At 31.0% G+C, this 26,242-nt stretch overlaps 1 protein-coding gene and 1 long non-coding RNA gene across 2 annotated transcripts; one reads left to right on the top strand and one right to left on the bottom strand.

Moving 5' to 3' along the window:
- The first annotated feature begins 886 nt into the window (after positions 1 to 886).
- LOC115889307 (gonadotropin-releasing hormone receptor-like) lies at positions 887 to 25,197 on the top strand. Its single transcript, XM_030909267.1, has 7 exons — positions 887 to 1,330; positions 1,837 to 2,128; positions 4,471 to 4,619; positions 10,739 to 10,844; positions 13,382 to 13,589; positions 18,290 to 18,416; positions 24,422 to 25,197. Exons 2-7 carry the CDS (start codon positions 1,856 to 1,858, stop codon positions 24,675 to 24,677), a joined length of 1,119 nt encoding a protein of 372 aa, XP_030765127.1. The 5' UTR covers positions 887 to 1,330; positions 1,837 to 1,855; the 3' UTR covers positions 24,678 to 25,197.
- Positions 19,640 to 24,411, bottom strand: LOC115889308. Its single transcript, XR_004051418.1, has 3 exons — positions 23,692 to 24,411; positions 20,348 to 20,604; positions 19,640 to 20,281 (listed from the first exon to the last, which is right to left on the bottom strand). It is a non-coding gene; the product is annotated as an uncharacterized LOC115889308 (long non-coding RNA).
- Positions 25,198 to 26,242: the final 1,045 nt, after the last annotated feature.

The raw sequence follows: 26,242 nt of genomic DNA, 5'->3' as shown, positions 1-26,242 counted from the left end.
ATTGTATTTAAGTTATTTAAGATTTAGTTTTAATGATATGATCGTTATTATAATATTCGATATTAACCACATGTTTTTTTCTTTATGGCACAATGGCTGTGGTAATCACTAAATTTGACTATTAGGCTAAACACATATTTTTGACAAGCAGTTTTTTTGGTCCAAATTTTTTTTTCTCAAAAACGGTCAGTGTTAGTTATAGAGTGTTTAATATCAAAATGAATAAAATTTTACAGGGAATTTAAGTGTAATAAAAATTGGGAGTGCCCATTTAAAATAAGAAAGTTGCTGTCAACTTCCGGTATTTCCGGAAGTGCCGCCATATTGAAAATATTCTTAATCGATAGATCTCATTGTAAAACAATGATGTGCAAAAAATCTACGATCTAGATATTGTGGTTCTCTAGAAATTTATACTGCACGATCAGCCTGGGACACCCTGTATACCGCGGGTGTCATTTAAAAATTAAAAGTTGTAGTCATTTTCGGTGAAACAGGAAGTGGCCAAAAACAACTGAATATGCCAATTCTCGTTTTTTCATCTGAAAAAATAAAAAAGTTATAGGGGTTAGCTTTTGAGACGCACCCGGTATATTTATGATAAAAAATATAAAATACATAATATTTTCTTGGAGTGGTTTGTTATGTTCTTTAACTAAGACTGTTTGATTTTTAAATATTTTTTATCCAATACTTGCAGTAGCATTACTTTTAAAAATAACCACACCCATACAGGGTGTAAACAAGTAAATGCGAAAAATTTAGGTAATGATTGCACTTTTAAAATTATAGAGCTCTTTCTATTATAGCATTTTTATAATCAGCGTGTCTGCAGAAAATTAATAAAAATATTGCATAACCTATATCTAAAAGTAAGTTTATATAAAAAATATCTATATCTGTGGTTTTAGTTTTAATATGTGTGTTTATCTGAAATTGAATGAATCAAAAGTATGCGATGTGGATTTCAAGGAAAAGTTAGGGAGAGATTGAAAAAAATCCAAACATACACAACACAAATAAATTATTTACAAATCCGTCTTGAGACGTACAAGGGTCACTGATAAATTCTGATAATTTTCGATACAAACACTACTCTAAGCGCTGACCACATATCTGAGATGTGTGTGAGAACAGTGTTGTTTTTAAATGCGCCAGTGCATTTCGGAAAATATCTAATACGGCCCTTGTAGCTCTTTTATTTCTTCCAATCAAATCAGTTAAACAAGTGAATTATAAGTTAAACAAATATATATCTTCATGGGTCTGCTTGTATTCACTGTCTAGACAATATAATAAATTCATCTGCTTACTAGGTCAAGATCACAAGGTAGGAAAACTCATTTTAACTATTTAATTTTAAACAAAAATGTACCATTTCTCCAGCCAAATAATAAAAAATGTCTTTGAACCAAATGCAAGATAAGTTTTCTTCCTTAATTACTTTGTTTGTATCAGAATTCGGCTAAGCTTTTATCATCGAATTTTGTGTTAAATATAATTGGTTTATTTTTATATGGAATTGATTCTGATAAATATTGTAGGCGTTTTTAGAGGATGCTTAGAGATATTTTTTAATGAGCATATTAAATAGATCTTTATAATATTAAAACTGCGTACTTATTCTGAAGAACTAAAACTAAAAAAATTAACAGCATATATGAAATAACAAAACAGAATAAAATATGATAATAAATTTGTTTATATTATTTCAATGAACTTTAAAAGTTTTTTTCTAAAAATATTTGAATCAGAGTTTTACAAATATATGTCAAATTATTTTCCGATTAATTCTTCATTTTTTATCATATATAAAAATATTGTTTTAATCTTTAGATAAACTTTTTTGATTAAAATGAAAGACGTTCATGATTCCCCATCCGCTGGGCTGACTGTGGAAGATCACAGGTACCTTCTGGATTGGACTCCAGAAACTAACGCAGAGAACTTACCAATATACATGCGATTCAACGATGGACATAAGCTCTCTATCACGGTTTACAGTATTCTGATGGTGTTCTCCGCTATAGCAAACATTACAGTGTTGGTAGCTTTGATCAAAAGACGCAGGACCAACCCTGCACGGATTAACGTTATGCTTATGCATTTGGCAATTGCTGACTTGTTGGTAAGTATGCGAGAGTACAAAACAAAACTTAGAAATTTTAATATTTGGCCTTATTAGTGATGAGCAAGACTGGTCTTGGTCTTGCTTTTTGTGCCAGACCTAGACCAAGACCGACTAGTGCAAGACTTTTTCAGCACTAAGACCAAGTATGCAAGACTTTTGCGGTCTTTGCTCTTGCTTTTGCATTATTTTTAAGCTTATATGATATAAGAAATGATTTATTGGTTCAAAATTATTGTTTTAATTTATTACAAATACAATTTTTACGACAATAGCATACAATTTTAAAGAGAGAAATGCTGATTCAATATAATATATTGAAAACTAAAAATTTTTATCAGACATACATTATTATAATTTCTTTCTTTTTTAAAGTTTATTTTAAGTTTTATTAGCATTAAATTACCAAAAATAATTTAAAACACATGATAAGACACTTATTCTAATATACAGGGTCCGGCAATAGTGCGTCGGGCGTCTGTAGCTCCTAGAATGAAAAGCTTAAGAATTTTGTTTAAGTGCAAATCTAAAGTATGTTCTAGGATGTATTCCAGGAAAATATTTTAACTTCTATACGGTGGCTCAAAAAAGTGTGAGTGGATCGGGATGAATTTTTTTAATTAATATAAATAACAACCTGTCTATTATTGCATTTTTGTTTTTTTTTTCAGATCACTTGTTTCAGAGATATTAATATATAAATAAAAAATATATTTTTTTCAGCCTTTCTTAAAAAAATTATTAAAAGTACAAGAACTGTCTTGAAATCAAAACTATATTAGATATTTACTTTAGACGATGTGTACTTACTTTGCTATAAATGTGGTAATCGTATATCATACAGGATGTTCAAAATTTTACGCCAAACTTTCTGAAATTCAAAATAATTTTTCTTGGTTTTTTTAAATGGAACACCTTGTATATTATTTTTTCAGTAGATGGAAAATTAAAAAATGAACATATTTTGTATTTTAGAGTATTTCCAAAAATTTATCGGTTTCGCAGATATTCGCGGTTTTATGTTTCATATGGCATTTTCCATAGTAAATTTTTATCAAAGCCACCCAATGATTTTTCTCTCGTATTTTACCGTTGAGAGAGCCATATTAAATAATAATACTACGTGTATCTGCGAAACCATTAAAAATTTTGAAATACTTTAAATACAAAAAATGTTAATTTTTTAATTCTCCATCTAATAAAAAATAATATACAGGGTGTTCCATTTAAAAAAAAAACGAAGAAAAATGATTTTGTATTTTAGAAAGTTTGGCGTAAAATTTTGATCATCCTGTATGATATACGATTACCATATTTATACCAAAGTAATTACAGACCATCTAGAATAAATATCTAATATAGTTTTGATTTCAGGACAGTTCTTGTGGCTGAAAAATATATATTTTTTATTTATTTATTAATATCTCTGAAAATATCGAAATATATTTATTCATATCTTAGGATTATGTAAAGTGGTCTGAAAGGAAGCCAAAAATGCAATAATATACAGGGTGTTCCATTTACAAAAACCATCCCTATCCAATCACACTTTTTTGAGCCACTCTATAGAAGTTAAAATATTTTCCTAAAATACATCTTTGTACTTACTTTAGGGTTACATTTAAACAAAATTCTCAAGTTTTTTATTCTAGGAGCTACAGATGCCCGACGTACTATTGCCGCAACCTGTATAACAGCCTAAGTACAATCGCAATGACTAAATTAAAAACAACACTAAAATATGCTTTGGATTGTCTAATTCTTTCGCTATTTATTCGACTACTAACTTATTTTAAAAACTGTCTATTTAAAACTGACTGAACACTTGAATACCCTAGCGGATCTTCCAGTATATTCCTTTCCCGAATTCTTTTTGCTTCTAGTAATTTCCATAATTACGTCCACAGCGTCCAACAGATGGCACGCAATATATCACTATATCGATATATCGATATCAGTATATCGCAGAATATCACTTTAACGGTCGTTTGCACCCCCAAAGATGTCGCCACGCTCATCGACAATACTACCTAGTTCTACTATCTTTAATTATTTTTTTAGTAGAAATCTATTGAAAAATGCAAGACTGCGCAAGACCAAGACTAGGCTCTGAAAAAGCCAAAACCTAGACTACTTATTAACTGCAAGACCAAGACAAAGTCTTGCATTTGCTCACCGCTAGGTCATATAAGAACCAAGATCAAAGTTAGAAACTTTCCCTCGTAATTTTCTTTTAAAACAAAACAAATCAAATAATCAAAAAAATCGTGTTTTTTAACTTCCAGAATAATATTATTAAATTTCTGTTAATAAATATTGAAAATATTAAAATATTTTTCTAGGTGACACTTCTGATGATGCCCTTAGAAATTGGTTGGGCCTACACAGTTCAATGGCTAGCTGGCAACTTTATGTGTAAGATAATGATGTTTTTTCGAATTTTTGGGTTATATCTGTCAGGTTTTATATTGTGCTGCATTAGCATTGACAGGTAAAATTAGAAAATAAATATATTTTTATCATATAAAATAAATTCTTTTATTAGTTTGTGGTTTTAGAAGAATTTTCAGTTTAAACATATTTTACTTTATTTTCTATTGTCTATTTTAGTTTTATTTGAGAAATTGAAAAAAAATCGTCAGTTTACATATTCCTGACAATTACTGTTACATCTCAATTGTCAATTTTAATTGCTATGGGGCATGTGTGTGTGTGGATATTCAAAGTAATACTATTATTTTATAAATCAGTATCCTTGGAACTACGGTATAACTGAAAATAACGATTTAACGCTTTGTGAAAACAAAGAAAGAAGAAAACGATAAAGTCTAAATTAATTAAATTTCTGTTTCTGGAAGTTCAAAATGTAATTCTACATTTTTCACGTCAAACTTTGCTTTGCAAAGGTTAATTTTAAAGGATTTTACCGAAGCTGTAACGGTAGCATCGAATTTCTTTAAAATTGCTTTTATTATATTTGTTTTTATGAAAAAAATAACTGAAACTGCTACTTTTTTGTTTTTATTAAAATCATTACAACAGAGATCATATATACTAATGGGAGAATAATAAATATATTGTCTTTAGTTTCTGTAAAATAAAAAAAAACAAAAATATGTTAGACATACAATAAAAAATCGTTTAATATTAAGTTATAGGCTTGGTGCATTCTCCGCCGGTGCTGCCACCATCGGAGAATATCGTAAACAACGGGGATATACAAATACACGGATTTAAATAGCGAGTATACGAAAAATTTATTATAAAATTATTCTAAAAATGTTACGAAGTATAATTTGTAAAAATTCTAAAAATGAAAATAGAAAAGTAAATAATTTGATATCTTCAGACGGTCTAACGTGTGTCATAATTTATTATTCAAGCTAATAAAACTTTTTAGATAAGTTTAACTACGGTAGCTAGCATAGTTTTATGGTAAACTAATAGGATTGCTCATCCTCATAAGACGTACGTTCGCCTCTTCCCGCGCTTCAGCTGACAGTTGTGATGTCATTGTAGTCCTTGTCAAAGCCTTGTCATGATAGTGTGTATTATTAGTTGCCTATGGTAAAATTATAAAAATAACAGCTGAGAAATTTTGAGTTAATTATTTTGTCAATTTTAAATGTGAAAAAGGTGTCTTTAAAGTTTTTAGAGCTATAGCTATAGCTATAAATACGTTCATTTTGTGTTGTGGATTGTAACAAAGTGCTTACTAAGTGCCCACGATTTTGTTTATTAATTATTTTAAAGCAAAATATGGAAGTACTCTAAAAAGAATGCTTGCAAAAGGTGATGTTGGGAACTGCTGTTCTTAAAAATGCATTATCCGAGTATTTAATACGATTTATACAGTTACTTTTCTATACTGCATACCTATAAGGTGTTTAAATAAATAAACTAAATAATGAACGTTTTGCATTCGGCAACCAATAATGCACGTGTGTGTATTATTGGTTGCCGGATAAGGACTAATAACCATGACAAGGACTACAATGACGTCACAAAGCGAGTAGTTTTCGCATGCACCTGGCGGACACTTTTGGCTGAATGAGCAGTCCTATTAGGTTAACTGTTCTTGGATTTTGCTAGTGGAGACATAACTGGGCTATTTGAGTTGTAAAGGATTTCTTTAAAGTATAATTATAATTTTAGAAGATGCTCATAAAGCATTTAATCACCAGTTGATTAAAAAAAGTATACCGTTAATATTGCAAAGTATATTTTTATCCTCTCATAGTCTATTGTATGTCTATTTAATTTTTTGATTATGTAACGAGCACTTTGTTTACACACTTGTTTCGTTGAACTGCTTGAATCCATTTTTACTTTTGATCAATCGGTGTAAGAAACTATGAAGCTATAAAATGTTGTTTTGGGAGAGTTGCATATCCGAGAAAGTCGAGTTATTGGATGTTATTGCATTCAGCAACCACGTAATTACGCTCTCCTTTATATGTTAACATTTTTTCGACAATAACATTTGAAATTGTCACAACACAAAGCGACGAGCGACGCCCAGTTCGAGTTCTTTTTCACTTAATGTTTTCTACCCGAAACAGCGTTACATAGCACAAACCTCGTAGCTGAGTGTTTTATAGTTTCAATAACTGCGCTATTAAAAACTAAAATACTTAAATATTATGACAAAGCCAAGATTTTAATATTATTTCAATGCCATCAACATCAGAACTGCGTTCAGAGCGAAAACTTCTGATTTCTGCTGTATCAAGCGATGCAGTCGGAATTTTTAAAATCAACTGAAATTCACCAAACCTCTAGTGACAATTTGTCACATTCTTTTTGATGACAACAATTTTATGCAATTTACATGCATCTGTCTTGCATCATCCGTCGTAGATTTTATGCAGTTTCATTGGTTTATTTCAAAAAAAAAATCAGCTCATATTTAATTATGATTAGAGTGACGGAACGATCAACAACGCACGACGGATACATACAGGGTGTCCCAGGCTGAGTGTGCATTAGAAGTTTCTGGAGAACTACAACATCTAGCTCGGAGATTTTTTGCACATCATTGTTTCACAACGGGATCTATCGATTAAAAATATTTTCAATATGGCAGCACTTCCGGAAATACCGGAAGTTGGCAGCAACTTTCTTATGTTAAATGGGTGCCCCCAATTTTTATTACATACTTAAATTCTCTATAAAATTTTATGAATTTTGATATTAAACACTCTATACCTAACGTAAACCGTTTTTGAAAAAAAAAATATTTATAATTTTTGGACGCAAAAAACTGCCTGTCAAAAATATGTGTATAGCCTGAACGTCAAATTTAGTGATTACCACAGCCACTGTGCCATTAAGAGAAAACATGTGGCTATCTATTTCAAAAATTAAATTGATCAAATGTCATATAATAATGGCCGCAGCTGTCATAGAATCGAGCGATTTAAAAATTATCATAAGTCATTTTTTTCAAATGCACCCCAAAAAACCCCTCTTTTTTTATTTCACTAGTGAAAACGCTTTTCAATTCGTTACTTTTTGACTATACATGTTCCTATACGTTAAATAAATCGTTTTTAAGTTATTTAAGATTTAGTTTTAAAGCGTATTTTCCTTGATTTTAACCAAGTCAAGTGATGTAAAACAATAGATCTGGCTATTTCATATTGTGACGCTTTGTTCAAAAAGCAGCATCATTTGCGAGCAACTTTTTTTTCGATCGTACGAAATATTAATAATATCAACTATTAGATATCACTAAAGACAAAGCTAAAGAGCGAAAATTTAGATTTAATTTAGAGCGATATATTTGTATATATACACTTTTTAAACTCTTAAGACAGGCAGTATTTATAATATAGGAAAGTCAAATAATTCGTTTGCTGACAGATGGAAATAAATTTTCTGAGCGTTTGACACTTAATGTCAAAGGAAGCTAGATAAAATCAAGAAAAATATACGTTTTCAAATTAAATCTTAAATAACTTAAAAACGATCTATTTTAGGTATAGGAACATGTATAGCTAGAAAGTAACGAATTGAAAAACCTTTTCATTAGTGAAAAAAAAAAGTTGGTTTCCATTTGAATAAAATGATTTATGATAATTTTTTCTGCTCAATTCCATGACAGCTACCGCCATTATTATATGACATTTGAACAATTTAATTTTTGAAATAGATAGCCACATGTCTTCACTTTATGTAATAGTGGCTGTGTTAATCACTAAGTTTGACTTTTAGGCTACACATTTTTTTTTGACAGGTAATTTTTTTCATCCAAAAATTTTAAATATTTTTTTCTCATAAACGGTTAATGGTAGGTATAGAGTGTTTAACATCAGTATTCATAGAATTTTACAGAGAATTTAAGTATGTAATAAAAAATGGGAGCACCCGTTTAAAATAAGAAGGTTGCTGTCAACTTCCGGTATTTCTGGAAATGCCGCCATATTGAAAACATTTTTAATCGATAGATCTCATTGTAAAACGATGATGTGCAAAAAATCTCCGATTTAGATATTGTGGTTCTCTAGAAATTTCCAATGCACGCTCAGCCTGGAACACCCTGTATAAGCTCACTTTGATAACGTATGATCGGAAAAAAACGGTGTCCAGTTGGCTAGAAAATGACAATCGATGAAATTTACCATATAAATTTACTTATAAAATGACAACGATCTTCATTTCATAGCAATCGCCGATGCCGTTTCTTTTTTGGATTATATTGTATTAGTTACTATACATTTTTAATCACATTAAATATAAGTGTTAGCAATCGATCATGTTTATTTCATCAGAAAATTATTACTTATCCAATTATTAGGCGCGGGGTGGGGGGGCGATGGAGGCACAGTAATAACTTCATTTATACATATAACGATATAAAAATAAATATCTAAACATATAGTTTTTGTAAATCTTTGAAAATAATTCATTAATTATTAATTCTGTTGCTTTTATTTTTGTTGTTGTTATAAGTATTTATATCAAAGGAATATCGTATTTGGTTGTTGTTATACAGGGTGCTACAAATTCGCGGTTCGAGCATTGGTATCTCGGAAACCGTAATAGATACGAAGATGGTTAAATTGGGGCAAAGTTGTGCCTTGGGCTGTTCACCAAGATGCCATCAAAAAAGGTTTAAAAATTTCAAGGATTGCTGAGTTTTTTTGAAAAAACGGATATTTTTGAAAACTAATTTTATTTTTTCCTGTCGTTACTTTTTAGAAAATCAAAAAACTAATTGCACATTCTAATAGCCATTTTATTAGGGCTATCTGAGAGTATTTTTAGATTTTCAAATTAGCTGATTGTTTGTGAGATACAGAGGCCAACTTAATTTTTTTAAATACGAACCTGCATTTTTTATTTCAGATTTTGAAAGAACTCAGTCTCCTGAGTACAACAATATGCCACACTTTATATTTTTTTGTTGTTTTGGGTACCTTAACAGCAACAAAACTATTTAATTATTATTTAAAAAAAATCAAGTCCGACTCTGTTTTTAAATTATTTAATCTGATTATAATCATCGCAACAACATTGATCAGTGCTAATTGACATTGAATAAGGAAAAAATTGAGCCAATTGAAAGATTCAAATAAATAATATCCAGATCAGCAATTTAAAGATATTATTTTTAACTATTCTTATTGTGAATTTGGAATTATCAGTGTACGATCTAATAATTTGCATAATAATAATCGTAGTTATTATGAATAAATTAACTTCTACAAACTAGTTTCTAATGCTTTACATAGTCTACATGTTCGAAAGGGTTAACACCCTCTCTATTGCACAAATTTATTTCGTTCAATTTTATTTATAGCTTTTGAATAGACCTTCTTATACTTTCGAATGCATTTTGTACTCTTTATTGTAATTGCCGAGATGTGTTGATTTCACTTTTTTGTAAAATTTGGATCTGTCGAATTACTTGACGTCATCAAACGGTCCAGGTACCTCGCTGCTCAACCATTTCCAATTCATCTTCCGGGGAAATGATTTGATTGTTTATAATACATTTTATTTATATTATTTTCTATTATTTTATTGCATTTGATTTTCCGTATTCAACCCACGTTACTGTTAAGTTTGAAAGCTTTTCAATATTGTAACGATGAAAATATTAAATATTAAAAAAAACAGAGCCTGACTTGAAATTAGTTTAAATAAATTGTGTCCAAATTTCCAAAACAAAAAAATATTAAGTGTGGCATATCATTGTACTCAGGAGAGCGAGTTCTTTCAAAATCTGAGATAAAAAATGTAGGTCCATATTTAAAAAAAATAAGTTGGCCTCTGTATCTCACAAATTATCAGTTGATTTGAAAATCTAAAAATACTATCAGATAGCCCTAATAAAGTGGCTATGAGAATGTGCAATTAGTTTTTTTGATTTTCTAAAAAGTATCGACAGAAAAAAATAAAATGGACTTTCAAAAATATCCGTTTTTTCCAAAAAAACTCAGCAATCCTTGAAATTTTTAAAATTTTTTTTGGTTGCATCTTGGTGAACATCCCAAAGCGCAACTTTGCCCCAATTTAACCATGTTCGTATCTATTACGATTACCGAGTTACCATTGCTCGTACATCGAATTTGTAGCACCCTCTATACCCTTCACATTTTTTAGATACTATGCTATTTTAAAGCCTTTGCAATCGGGTAACTTAGATGAACGAGGCAGAAAAATGGTAATTACAGCTTGGCTGGGAGCAATAATTTGCAGTACACCTCAGGTTAGTTAAAAAAGACACTTCTATTTCACATAACTACACTCACCGGCACGAAAAACGCACACATTAAAATTTTGACATATTTATTTTAAAATTTAATATATTTTGTTCTAGTGGGCCGATTTAATGATTTTTTTCAGCAATATCTGGCTAAATTATTTGACTTTTTTAGTATCTTTTTCCAAATTAAAAATTAAAGTTCCCATCTGTCAATTATACGACGGAAAACAAAATGTTGATATTTTGGTGAAAGTTTGACATACCCTGTGGAATATGTTAACACTGCAAGGAATTTACAAATCATTTTGTTATCTAGATACATCCTTTCTCTATAGTTTGTTTTGTTGGTTTCTCTCAGTAGGTTTACTTTTGTTGGAGATATTTGCTTTTGAAGAAGGCTCTAATATTTTTTCGTAATTTTTACATTAAAACCATGCCTTTGCTTTTGGTCCTAGTCAACCTAGGTCTGTTAACTAAGTCGTGTTCCCCAAGCCGGCCTTCTTGGCATAAGGTTTGCTTCGTTTAACTATCTTCTTACTTCTTACAGTCCGTTCACTTTACCAGAACGTTCCATATTATAGGGTGCAAATATAAACTATAAACTTAGAATAGGTCAAGGCGATTCGAAGTTCTCATACGAAAGTTTCTAGGCATCTAGCATATAAACATGTCTCGAGAAAGCGACTGCACTGTACTTCGTGCACACCTAATCTGTTAGCAACATAATTTTGATATCTATCATCTTCAATTAAAGCAACTCCTATATATAGATACAACTCTTGGACTTAAAACCTATCTAATAAAGTAACTACCTATCAGCCAATAGGCAATAATAATATGATTTTTTAACAACAGTGATCTTACATAAATCATATACATTATTTCATAGGTCTCTTGGCTGGGACCAAAAGCAAAATATTAGTGTCTTCTTCAAAAGCGAATATCTCCAAAATAAATAAAGCTATTGAGATGAACCAAATAATAAACTATCAAGAAAAAAATTCACCTAGATGATAAAATGATTTTCAAATTATTTACTTTTTTAACATATTGCACCAGGTTATTACAAATTCCAAACTTGCACCAAAATAACAACATTTTGTGTTCTCTCATATATAATTGACAGATTGAAACTTACTTTTTAATTTAGAAAGAGATACTAAAAAGTCAACTAATTTAGGTACAAATTGCTTAAAAGATCATCAAAATCGGAACCTTATAGAACAAAATACAGGGTGGTCCGAACTGTATTCCGGAAACTTCGGCAGCATATTCTGCACATAAAAATAAGTAAAAAAGTTCGTATATATAAATGTACGTCCTAAAATGCTTACTTTCAGAGATACAGGGTGTAGAAGTTTCATTTTAATTTCGATTTTTTCCAAATAATTTCTGAAGCAACGTCAATATTTGGATGAAAATTGGTGCCTGGGTGTTTTTTGACATGATAAATTTGATTTTGATGTCAATATCACTCCTACTAGTAGAGGGCACAACTAACATGTGTTTTAACTGTTTTGAAGAGTAATAACTTTTTGTCCATACCTGTATAAAACTACCGAGCGAAAAATATACTGTGACTTTTACGTAAAAATATCTCTTTGTAAAAATCGGTACAAGCAACCGTTCTTAAGATATTTAGAATGGAAATAGTCAATACATGTCATTATTGACAAAAAATAAACACATTGAGTAGATAGTTATTTCACTGAATTAAAAAAATTTGGGAAATTTTTATATTTTTAAATTAATCATAAATGTTTCGGCAAAAAATTATGATAAAACAGTTTCTGTTGAACTTTTGGCACAAAAACATTTCAAATTTATGATTTCAGTCTAATAACTATTTAGTCAACATGTTTAATTTATGTCAATGATGACAGGTATTGATAATTTCGATTCGAAATATCTCGAAAACCATTACTCGTAGCGATTTTTACTAAGAGACCTTTTTCACGTAAAAAAACGTTGTAAATTTATATTTTTTTGCTCATTAGTTTTATACAGGTACGGACAAAAAGTGATGATTATTCTTCAAACCAGTAAAAAATATGTAAGTGGCGCCCTCTACTAGTAGGAGTCATATTGACATCAAAATCAAATTTCTCACGTCAAAAAACTCCCTGACACCAATTTTCATCGAAATATTGAGGTTACTTCAGAAATTATTTGGAAAAAATCGAAATAAAAATAAAACTTCTACACCCTGTATCTCCGAAACTAAGCATTTTAGGACATATATTTATGCGAACTTTTTTACTTATTTTTATCTGCAGAATATGCTGCCGAAGTTTCCGGAATATAATTCGGATCACCCTATATAATTGACAGATTGAAACTTAATTTTTAATTTAGAAAGAGATACTAAAAAGTCAACTAATTTAGATACAAATTGCTTAAAAGATCATCAAAATCGGAACCTTATAGAACAAAATATATTAAATTCTAAAATACATGAAAATTTTAAGGTGCCCGTTTTTCATGCCGGTGAGTATATATTTATCAAAACGATATTATGGCATCAACAATAATTCCTGCAGATATTTCTATTTCACGTGGAAGTCCATCCAAAAATCGATTGGTACCATCAATGCGTCACGTATCACAGCTACCCATCCTATGCTCATGAACTGGCTTACAACATATTTGGAATGGTGATGATGTACAGCTTTCCTTTAACTGTTATTATATTTTCTTATGCTTCCATTTTATTGGAGATATTTAGGAGAACCAGAAATCCAAATCGAGGTAAGTTTCAATCAGCATCAATCAGCTTTACTTTTCACAGAACCCTCGTACGTGCCTTTCTCAAAAAAGCAATTTTATGCAATCATTCCTTTACTACAAAGAAAGCTCTTCTAGCATCCAATATAAACGTGGAAGATATCACACCAGCTGTTATTTGCTTTCGTATATAGAGACAGATTTTGATATATTGCATTTTTTGCTCTTTTGCGAAGTTGGGTCAGAATTTTAAACTTGAAAATCGTTCAAAAAGGGGTATTGGTTCAGGAACTTTACCTTTTTATTTCTTTTCTTCATTTTGTATTTTTTATTGATTTTATCATTTTGATCTTATATTATTTAAAATTTGGTATTAAAACATCTTAGACAACGGAAAAACACTAAATTTCGTTAATTTATTTGGATGCAAGTGCGATTACTGAGTTATATCAAAAGATATTTTAATACCCTTTATACAGGGTGTCCCAGAAATAAGTGCAAATATTTTAAGGGGTGGTAGATCTCGATAAAAGAAACATATTTTCTCTTTATCGTTTTTCAAATAGGGCCAAAATAACGGAGTTATTTTACTTTGAAAAATTCCAAAAAAAATTATTTTGTGCTAAAATTTTTAGAACCACCAGATCTTGTTTTTCTTTCTTGTAAATTTAATCTAATACCTATGTTGCTATATTATCAAGAAATTATGTTTTTTAACTAAAAACTAAAAAAAATTCCAAAAAATTTTTCAAAAAATTTCAAATTTTCAAAATTATTTTTTGGCGAAAAAAACCTCATAGGCGTGTTTCTGGGGCTGGACTATACCACCAGTTAAAATATTTGCACATATTTCTGGGATACCCTGTATATCGGGTGCGTCTCAAAAGTGGCTCACCCTTATAACTTTTTAATTTTTTCAGATAAAAAAAAACGAGATTTAGAATTCAATTATTTTCTGTCACTTCCTGTTTCACCGGAAATAACTACAACTTTTGTTTTTTAAATGAGGCCCTTGGTATTTTTTACTTCGTTTGATAGAAAATGACATTCTGAATAGAATGATACAGCATATGTCAGCTTTTAACATTTTCAATTAATAAAATAGCATTTTAAATTTTAATTTAGAGTGCCATGGCCATATAACGACAATTTGACTCGAAATACCAACTGTGTGGTATTAAATTATTCGTAATTTTTTTTTCCAAATATGCTAATGAGCTATCTTCGTTCCATTTTAAAGAAATTGAAATATGATTAAAAATACGATTTGGGCATCTTTTAACCGGCCAGGACAAGACACCAAAAACATTAGACGATCAAATCTATTATTCCAAGGCTTCTTGATTAAAAATTTGTGTTTTAACACACCCATATGGCACCAGGGCCGTATCTGGGGGGGTGTTTTGGGGGTTCAAACCCCCCCCGAAATTATGGCCGAAATTTTTTAAAAAGTAATGATCATTGAGTAAGTAAGAACGAAACAAAAAAAGAACAAGATGGATGAATATCTATGACTAAAGAATACAAGGACATGTAACGCCCATATACGGGCTACAGCATAATTTATGACCTTAGACGTTAACTTTTTAGACATAACGAATGAATCATCAGCTGGTCATCAGCGACAATTTTAGCGATTTTTAATAGTTGGTTGCGTGTAGTGAACTTTGTATAAACTTTATTACAATATTACAATGGTAATTTGTTCAGCTGTCAAGTGTAAAAGGCGCAATGATAAGAAAGAGCCAGAAGTTACGTTTTATAGGGAAATAAACAGTCCCCTACACCTTTTTAGCGTTTTTTTTATTGAATTCGATAATTATTTTTCTGATATTATATGTACTTGATATGTACTATACGTCGATACTAGTTATGTACCTTTTGTTAACATTTTAATACGTTTTTTTCGTAATTAATTAGTATGATACCACCCGATACACCATAGGCGTAGTGAAAACACATGATACAAAGAATACAAGGTATGATATTGCGCAGGTTGGTTACTACGTCACAGGTGATAAACGGCACCATTGGTCGGCAAGCTCTGCGCGCCAATTTCAAATTGTCAAAGAGATTGTGTCATCTGTGAAATTTGATTGTGTCAAAATGTGAAAATAATTTTTCAAATGTCAAGCTCGATGTCAAAACATAACTTTTGGGGTTATGTCCTAATTCTTCTCTATTTTAGGTCTTTTTTTATTAGTGACAATTGAACAATATGGATATTTTTTTGTATGGCGTATGACGTCACAGGTGGTATGCGCAAACTTAACGAAATTGGAGCTGCTATCGATCATACCTTGTTTTCTTTGTACCATGGTGAAAACATATAATATCAAAAATATAAATACCCCTTCAAGCGGCAATGTTAAGTAAAATATGTGCTACGACACTGTTTGGAAGAATGGTCACAGTTTGGTTTCGGGTGCTATTTGTCCTTGTATTCTTTAATCATTGATGAATATACATTATACATCCTAACCTCACTTTTCCACTTTGAAAGCAAATGTCATTTTCAATTTTCGACTTTCAACATTCAAGTGTTTAAAACAGCAAAAGTTTGACAAGGACAAGATTTTGAATGTTGTGTGTTTTGCTGGTCATTAACGTGATTAACGTTTGTTATTGTTCTGCTATTAGACAAAGAATTCTTGGACTATGACACTTTAGCGGCAGAACTAGACTTGTGGCGGTAAAAATGGAAGCAGCTACCTGCAGTCGACCGACCTAAAAACGCCATCGAAACGATAATCGGAGTGTAACCAGTGGTCTACACCAGGGCCATGTAAGTGAAATATTAAAAATGGTTCCAGCAAAAGTTTCCCAATTATGACGGATGATGGCGCTGGTCGTCAAAATTTTTGGACAGGGATTTTGCTTACCGACAATACGACGTGAGCTACGACCGGACCAGGACCAATCAGAATGATCAGTCTTTCTTGGACATTTGCCGCGGAAGTGTGTGTTAATTTCTGTTGTGATAAGTGTGGTTGTGTTTGCAGTTTGATTTTTTCGGTTTTGATATTATGTTAAAATTAATTTTGAAGTATTGTATCACCTGTTTTTATGTAATAGTACTTTTTTAGTTCTATGATCTGATATGTTATGATTTGTTAATGTTTGTTTAACAATGTTATACCAAAGAGGTTATACTTAATATATTTATCAATTTGCATAGCCTAACTTTTTTATCAATAAACTTTGTAGATTTTCAGATTATTTAATTCCTTTTGTTTCCCTTTGTAATTTTATTTTTAAGACATATTATGTGATTGTTTCACATAATATGTTTTAAAAATAAAATTGCAAATAGCGAATAAAAATAATTAATATAAAAAAGTGTATTTTACAATTCCCCCCGGCCCCGCACCCCTTTGGCTAACCTATAATGTCAACTATGTCGAGAGATGGCGTTACGAAAATGGAACCGATTTATTACAAGGAACTTGGGCTTCTTTTTCGTTAGTATATTCTGTGGTCTACACCAGAAAGGTCTTTTTCAACCCTAATGCCGCAACCGCACATGCGGTATTCGGCGATCTCCGATCGGGGCTTCGCCGATTTCCTATGTGTGTGGATGAAGAAGTCGGAGTTCGGCGACCCGATCGGCGACGAGAACGAGCGCTCATCTCTATGTTGTTGCTATCAGAGCCCGCATGTGTGGATGGAAAGGCGAAGTCCGATCACGAGCGTTCGGTAGTTGACGAGCGCTCGAGTTCAAGCTAAATGCCGCATGTGCGGTTGCGGCATAAGACGATTAAGGACTTCCTACGTAACTCTACAGGTCAGGAGCGATTGACAGGACTTCCTCTATTAAGCGTACATAGAGAAATAAATATCGATATCGAAGAGGTAGTCAATCGTTTTTCCAGGGAAAAGACCAGTTTATCCTTTAAGATTAATAATTTTTACCTGTTACTTTTTTAAAATTTTATTTTCAATTAAGATTTGAGCGTAACCCAAAGCGATTTTTTTATTATGCTTTTTTCCTAGCAGCTTTTGTACCCCCCTCCAAGTCACCCCCCCCGAAATCTTGGTCTAGATACGGCCCTGTATGGCACCCTCTAGGTTGAAATTTAAAATACGATTTTTTTAAGCGAGAATGTCAAAAGTTAACATTATGTTATGTTATTCTATTCAGAGTGTTATTTTCTATCGAATAAAGTAAAATAATACTAAGGGTGTCATTTAAAAATCAAAAGAGGTAGTAATTTCCGGTGAAACAGAAGTGACCGAAAACAATTGAATACCTACGTCAATCAACCCTAATTGATGTCATATACTAACATAATAAATCTCGTTTTTTTGTCTTAAAAAAAATGTTATAGGGGTGAGCCACTTTTGAGATGCACCCGGTATATATATATAGAGAACGAACTAAGAAATATCTTAAATTTACCAAATTAAATAACATTTGTGTTCCAATACTTAAAGCCCAGAAATGTTCTTCTCTACTTATAAGAATCCATACCTACATAGTTCTAGAAATATTTCGTGAAACATTTCAGACATAGTGTAGAGGGTGTTTAATGAATACACATGATTATCTGACATTTTAAAAAAATATATTTTCAAAAGATTATTTTATCTTACTACATAGAAATTGTCCCTACCCTATCCAGATAATTAAGTTTGGATGGAATATACTAAATAAAAGTCTAATCTCAAAATTATTTCTAATTTTTTTTCTGTTTTATATTTGTTTTTTTCTGTTTTATATTTAGCTGACAGTGTGACAAGATCAAGCCTGGCATTTTTGGGAAAAGCTAAAATTCGGACATTGAAGCTAACTATTCTTATTGTATTTGTATTTTTTGTATGTTGGACACCGTATCACGTAATGTGCGTATGGTAAGTAGATACAAATCTCGTATATCATATAACTACATATCTATATATTTAGGATATACAGGGTGGTCCGAATTGTATTCCGAAAACTTCGGCAGCATATTCTGCAGGTAAGTTTCGGAAATACAGGGTGTAGAAGTTTCATTTTTATTTCGATTTTTTCTAAAAAAATTATGAAGTAACATCAATATTTGGATGGAAATTGGTGCCTGGGAGTTTTTTGATCTGAGAAATTTGATTTTGATGTCAATTTGACTCCTACTATTAGAGGGCACCACCTACATGTGTTTTAACTGTTTTGAAGAGCAATAACTTTTTTTGTCCGCACCTGTACAAAACTACTGAGTCAAAAAATATAAATTGTCGTGACTTTTTACGTAAAAAATGTCTCTTGGTAAAAATCACCATGAACAACCGTTCTCAAGACATTTCGAATGGAAATAGTCAATACATGTCATTATTGACAAAAAAATAAACACATTGAGTAGATAGTTACTTGACTGAAATAATAAATTTGGGAAATTTTTATTTTTTTAAATTAATCATAAACTTTTCTTCGAAAAAATAATGATAAAATAGTTTCCGTTCAACTTTTGGCACAAAAACCTTTCAAATTTATGATTTCAACTCAACTATTTAGTCAACACAGTCAACATGTTTAATTTATGTCAGTGATGACATGATAATTTCGATTCCAAATATCTCGAGAACCATTACTCGTAGGGATTTTTACCAAGAAACATTTTTTACGTAAAAATTGTAGTAAATGTTAATTTTTCACTCAGTAGTTTTATACAGGCACGGACGAAAAGTTATTGCTCTTTAAAACAGTTAAAATACATGTAGGTGGCGCCCCCTACAAATAAGAGTAATATTGACATCAAAATCAAATTTTTCATATCAAAAAATTCCCAAACACAAATTTTCATCCAAATATTAACGTTACTTCAAAAATTATTTGGCAAAAATCGAAATAAAAATGAAAATTTTTCACCCTGTATCTCCGAAACTAAGCATTCTAGGACATACATTTATACGAACTTTTTTACTTATTTTTATCTGCAGAATATGCTGCCGAAGTTTCCGGAATACAGTTCGGACCACCCTGTATATTCTATAGTTTATTAAACAAGGTATAGTGATAATATAAAGGGTGAGTCTTAAGTTAAGTGCAAATCTTTTTAGGGGTAGTATATTTCGACCCCAGAAACACGTCAAAATTTTGAAAATTTGGATTTGTTTTTAATTTTTAGTAAAAAAAACATAATATTTTCATAACATGGCATCATAGATAGTAGATTATTTTTACAAGAAAGAACATCCAGAAAAGATTTAGTGGTTTTCAAAATTTAAACAAAAAATCATTTTTTTATATTTTCAAAACAAAATCAAGACAAAATATGTTTCTTTTATCGAGATCTACGACCCCTAAAATTACATGCGCTTATTTAAGATTCACCCTGTAGAGACAAAATAGTGTTATTTAGAGTTTTAAGGCTTACAAAATTTTCAGCCAACATAACTATACTCTGCGAATTTTCTGGTTAAAGCTTGCCAGTCAAGAAAAGTATCCAAAAATGCCAGAAACGTTATATGTATATACCACCTCATACCCATTGTTTTAATTTATGAAAAGCAAGCAACAAATCTGAAAAAATTGTCTATAAATGTCTCAAAGCCTATTTTATAGTTATTTCATAAAAAAATATAAAATCTGACAAAAGAAAAACATTTTTTATGCGTAGCTGAAACATATAGAAAAACAAAATCTCCAACGTCTGCATCATTGTTGATCTTCATCTTTTTCCTCTTTTTTTGCTTTATCTATTACATCTGCACCTTCGTTAAAATAAAATGACATGCTTTATCTGAAAGGACATCGGTAGTTATGAGCAAATAAATAAATATTCCGCCTTTGTTAATTTTCTCCTTACTTGGATCGATAGGTTTGTAAACAGGTGTTATTTACGAAAAAAAATCCCAACCCTTATTGCAAACTGCGTGAAATATAATCCACTGTTTTACTTCAAATGTGCTCTGTACAGGGTGTCCCATTTTCGTGTGTTTTAGGGGGTTTCTCGTCTATGATTAGAGATACAAAGAAGCGGTTTTCGTTTTCATATCACTGGACTCATGACTGGGCTACTTTTTTATGAAAATAAAGATGCTACACAGAGACTTAGCCTTCTTCCTGAAATACAGGGCGAATTTAAAAATGTTACATTTTTCGACCTCCTTCGTATCTTGATTGTCATAACTTTTCGATAAATTACAAATTGAGTTCCATGAGTTTTTCACGTATAATCCAGTGGCGTAACTAGTTTTTCGCTGCAAACTGTTATTATCGAAATATAACTCAAAGTTTTTTTTAAATAACACTCTCTAAAAAGCAATGTTCTCTTATTGTTTAACGTTCTCTTATAAGAAAAAACTGTAAAAGATACTTTTGTATATAATATTATAAATATATAATAATATATCTATTTCAAAATAAGAAATAATTAGATGATTTTATAAATAGTTTAACACCATTTTTTAAATAGTTTTTACCGTGGATTCGTGGATTATAATTTATAAAAGGCGGACAGCCAGAAAAGTTAGTCACTGTTGTTCTGCAGTTTTACGATGTTAAGGTTTGGAAATATACATTTCTTACTATATTGTAATTAATAATATTAGACAATGATTAAAACTAAGTATTCTTGTATAACTTTAGAGGAATAGCCAATTTAATCTATCATCGATAACTGTTTTCTAAATGCACTGTTTTTGATTTTTCATATCAGTTTAATATTTATTATTACATTACACTGCATTACAAACTAATGATATTTATTCATACCCCATGTTTATTTGTTTTTCAAAAGCCAGCACAATGTTGACCTTAATTACTTCGCCAAATAGTACGATAAATGGAGTGATCAGAATTAAAATGGATCAAGTCCAATTTTCTATTATTTTAAGATAATCGTTTTAATACGTTTATAAAATATTGTTTTTTCCAATAGAGAAATGAATCAAGTCATACTTCACGGATTAAACAGATAGTTTGTATCTGTTTGGTTTCTGAATATTCCGTTGATTCATTTCAGAAGTGAACTGGATCTTGGATCAAGTCCACAAAATTTAACCGATTTTAACACACGTTCTAAAGTTTAGAGCTAAAAAAATTCTCTTTTGATAAAATGGATGATAATGAAACAAAGTCTGAACCATTTGCACCAAGGGAATCAGATTATTAGCCATCTGAAAGGTCTGATTCTATCGATTCTGAAAGTATAGTTTGATTTATCCGAGGGGTAAACCGCAGAGGGAAAAGTGTACACCGTAATTCCTTTTACTCAAATAATTCCTCAGAATTCCTCGTAATTCCTTCGGAATTCCTTGGAATTCCTGGTCTTCAAGGTCAAGGTCAATCATTCAAGGTCTTCCTTGGAATTCCTTGGTACGAACTCGGTAACTCTTTCAGTCTGAACCAGCGTTGCCACCTCGGTTTCGCAGTTCCGCTATGAATTTTCTGGTGATTTTTATAAATGTCTAATGTCTCTATAAGTACTAGATCTAACAATAAAAAGTACTATTACGAGATTTACGTTTTTTTAGTTAAATTTTAGTACCAATAGGGGATCATGAGGTAAAAATACTGGAAATATGTCGGCACTTACTTATTAAAATTAATTTTTCTCGGGATTTTTTGAAAATGAGAGGTACCTAGTTATACTCGTATCTATAGGAAAGGAAATTAATAAAACTTCAGTTGCACGTCATAATACGATCACCAGTAAATTCCATAAGATTACGCATGGTATCATTGATGAAGTGCACCTAAAGTTGTATTAATTTTCCTATAGTATATACCTAGGTATTATTCCGAGGAAATGAAAAAATCAACTTTACACTTTCTGGAGTACTGAATAAAAAAATCTTATGAGGATTTCTTTAAAATGGCGAAATCAGGGAACGTTATAACTAGATCTCTCGGGGGTGGTTCGGCCGTACTATTGGAAAATATTTTAGATATATAATCGAGGGTACAATATTAAATTAAAAGAATATCTAACCTGTAGATATTCGATATTGGGAAATTTTGGAAGCGAAAAAGAAAAACGGATAGTAAAAAATCGCCTGCAAAACGTTTTTCTTTAAATTTAGTACTACCTATTATAGTATTCATGGTTTACTAATGTTCGTTAATTTTTTATAAAGTTGCTTGTAATTCCTCTTAATTCCTGTGGAATTCCTCTAAATTTCTAAGGAATTCCTTGGAATTCTTACGAAAATAATTGGAATTCCTAGTAATTCCTATGGAATTCCTTGGAATTCCTCGTAATTCCTTGGAATTCCTGTAGAATTCCTTCATAGTGTACACCATAATTCCTCTGCGGTTTACCCCTCGGATTTATCATTATTTTCACTATTACTGTATCAATAAGTTAGGCTGTTTCTCTTACAAATACTTAGATATCTGACATGTTGTTGATCTGAATAAAACTGTACGAGGAAGAAAAGTCTCATCATTTCATATAGATGTAAGGTAACACGCTCTAAAAGTCAACACATGAAAGATCTTCTTCCCTTTATCCCGCCTATATACCATAATTTTTATAAAAATCGAAGAGAATGCGATTAATAGACAATGTAAAATCAACAAATCTCTTAATGATAAAGAATAATGCACCAATGAACCAATTTATATCTCAAATTTCAAATATATTCAGAAATAAAATGGTTCAAGTCCAAAAAAGTATAAACAAACTAACAAACATTCTTAAAAATAACCACAGTTGTATTTTGAGATACTTTAATTTGCAATTATACAATTTAAAATATAACAAAGCAGTGAAGTGTTCTTCTCCAGCTTGTTTTATTTTAATTAAGTAACATTAAAAAACTTTAACTCTTATTTTCTCCATAATTATCTTCTAGGACTTGATCCAGTTCACTTCTGAACCCCTCAAATATAAACGCATGTTACAAAAATTTTGTTGAAACTGATCGAATTGATCGAAACGTTTCCCGAAATAGATTGAGACTCTGTCTAGAAACTTGCTATTAGACTGTGTCTCGGACTATTTCGATCTATTTCGAAACTTGCGGCCGAGATTCCGCGCAACAAAAAAAAACATTGAGTTTACTTCTCAAAGTATTTCCAGAAATCCTTCGCGAAATGTTTCGGGCATAGTGTAGAAAGTGTTAAAGAATAACAACTTTCAGCGAAAATCGAGTTACCTACGAAACTGAATTCTACGTGAAAAACTCTATACCACTCAGATCTCACCTTTTTGATAATGTTACGGATTCCGTGGGTCCACTAATTTAAACTCACGATAAAATACTTAACAAATTTGTTCTCTCACTATATACACACAATTTATACTGATTACAACACACAATTAACCATTTATAAAATCCTTGGCCAAATTGTCACGATTCACAATTTAACCATATTTTTCAAACTACAAAACTTAACTGCCCAACTGCCGAGCGCGCTCTTTTTATATATCGTATATATCGTAGCGACTGTTTCTGGAACGTTCGCTATTCTTAGCTATTCTCTATAATTTTCGATACCCTTCTGCCATCTACCAGTAAATTCTACTGTTTGGTTAGAAGTTAGAACCCGCTGTTCTACTTGGCTAAGAGGTGGTGTCTCAATCAATGTCGTCAACCAACAATACACGTTGCGGTTGTAGCTTCTCGCTTATCCGACAGATGTCGCCACACGTAGCTTGACAATAAGTTAGACAACCGAGATACAAGGATAGTCTAAAAATGCAACAATTTCAAATTCGCCCTGTATTTCAGGAACTAAGATGGCTAAAAGAAATTTATGTGTATCATCTTTAGTTTCATAAAAAGTAACATAGTAATGTGAAAACCGCCCCTTTCTATCTTTACCCATAAACGAGAAACCCTGTAAGGTACACGAAAATTGGACACCATGTGCTTTATTTATAGATGAATTAACAAATATGATTTGTTTTATAAATGTTTTATTTTTCACTCAGGTATTGGTACGACAGAGAATCAGCTCAAAAACTCGATCCACGCATTCAAAGAGGCCTATTCTTGTTTGCCTGTACCAACTCCTGCATGAACCCCTTAGTGTATGGTCTATTCAGCATCAAGTCTTGCAGGAAACCCGTTAAAGTCAAGCCAAAACTTTATAACATTCCTACGCCAAGAACCTCATGCATACCACCTCCAATTTCTTCAGAAACTAAACTATCACCCCTGGAAATATCCTTAAAAAGTCTGGAATAAGTATGTATAAGTTGTCTGTATCGTGGTACAATCAAATACTACAGTTCAATATATGTTTTGATGTGTTCTCAAAAGAACACTTGATTTCAGCAGTTCGTATCTATATGATTGACATGTGATTTAAGTATTTTTATAATTAACTTTATCGAAATACTAATTTATAGTACCTAATATTTATGGTTTTGAGTTAGTCTTTTGAGTCAGACAAAACGTACGTTGAATATTTAGCGTGTAGGTCTAGCTTTATTTTCTCTAAATTAGGGAGAAGCATAAATATTTATATTAATGACTTATTTTATAAACTGAAAATGTTTTATATAAAAAATATTATAAAAATTAGTGAAGTTTCTGTCTAGTCCTTCAAAATATATATGTCACCTTGTTTTTTAAGAATATATTTTTTCAGTAAATTAAATGTATATTTTATCTACTTAAAAAATATTGATAGATTGTTATTTATTAGAAATGACTATGAGTTTATATTTGATGTTGAAATAAAAAATATATCTGTATATTTACATTTGTATCATTTTTTTGTCGATTAAATTAGTAATAATGATAATTAATAAATTATTTTTATGGATATCTCTGTCGTATATCTAATGTACATCCAGCTGAGATATCCAAACATGCTCATGATAATAAAATATCCTAACAATATCGTCTAGATATTTAGGAAAAATAAATAATGTACAACTTTTTATATTACATAAAATGCAATAAACCATACAGATAGATATACATTACGTCAAACAAAACAAAATATCCTGTTGGTATCTTCTGGATAATCTGGATATTTATGCGCTTGGCCACTCCCAGTAATACAGAGAATTTAAAACGCCCGCGCAAAAAATTTCCCACAATCCATCTCGACTCTCGACAGTTGTTTATTTTTGATGGTTTTTGCATCGTGTATTATTCAGTTCTTTGATTTAGTGAAATTCGCGGTGAATTCGGTCGTTTGAAACTAACAAAACTGGTTGAGTTTGACTTAGTTTTTTCTTATACTCATAGTTCTAGCCTTGTTCTAGCAGAAATTCTGTCCTAACCTCAACTAATGTCGAAAAACGACGAACAACTCAGGGTCTCATAATGAAGAATTTGTGACAAAATTATAGGTGAACATTTGTTGAAAATCGCTTGTTCCTTATCCCTAAACCCATTTTCGTGTTTGATCTATTCAAACAGAAATCCTATTTTTCAGTTTAAATTGTGAGTTTCTGGAATGTGTGGTGTTAGAAATTATACCTGTATCCTGTGTGCTAACTTTGATGTAAACTGTTGTTGCTAGACATAAACTGCTAGACTCTATAAAGGGTAGTACCGTATGATCGAATAAAAACGGCGTCAGCGATGGCTATGAAATGAAGATCGCTGTCATTTTATATGTAAAATTATATGGGAAATGTCAGCGATTGTCATTTCCCAGCCAACTGGACGCCGTTTTTTTCGATCATACGGTATAATCTGGTATAATACCATACGATCGAAAAAAACGGCGTCAGAGGTGGCTTGGAAATGAAGATAGCTGTTATTTTGTACTAAAATTATATGGGGAATCGTAA

This window comes from Sitophilus oryzae, unplaced genomic scaffold, assembly GCF_002938485.1.
Source record: "Sitophilus oryzae breed Bouriz unplaced genomic scaffold, Soryzae_2.0 scaffold_813_pilon_pilon, whole genome shotgun sequence".
NCBI lineage: Eukaryota > Metazoa > Arthropoda > Insecta > Coleoptera > Curculionidae > Sitophilus > Sitophilus oryzae.
The sequence above is the reverse complement of the archived record's forward strand: the minus strand, read 5'-3'. Positions and strand labels throughout refer to the sequence as shown.

Excerpts from the sequence above, each read along its gene's own strand:
- LOC115889307 (XM_030909267.1), top strand. The coding sequence starts at position 1,856 with ATGAAAGACGTTCATGATTCCCCATCCGCTGGGCTGACTGTGGAAGAT. Across the intron at positions 10,845-13,381 it reads TAATTTGCAGTACACCTCAG|ATATTTCTATTTCACGTGGA; the intron begins GTTAGTTAAAAA and ends TAATTCCTGCAG. Across the intron at positions 13,590-18,289 it reads AACCAGAAATCCAAATCGAG|CTGACAGTGTGACAAGATCA; the intron begins GTAAGTTTCAAT and ends TTTTATATTTAG.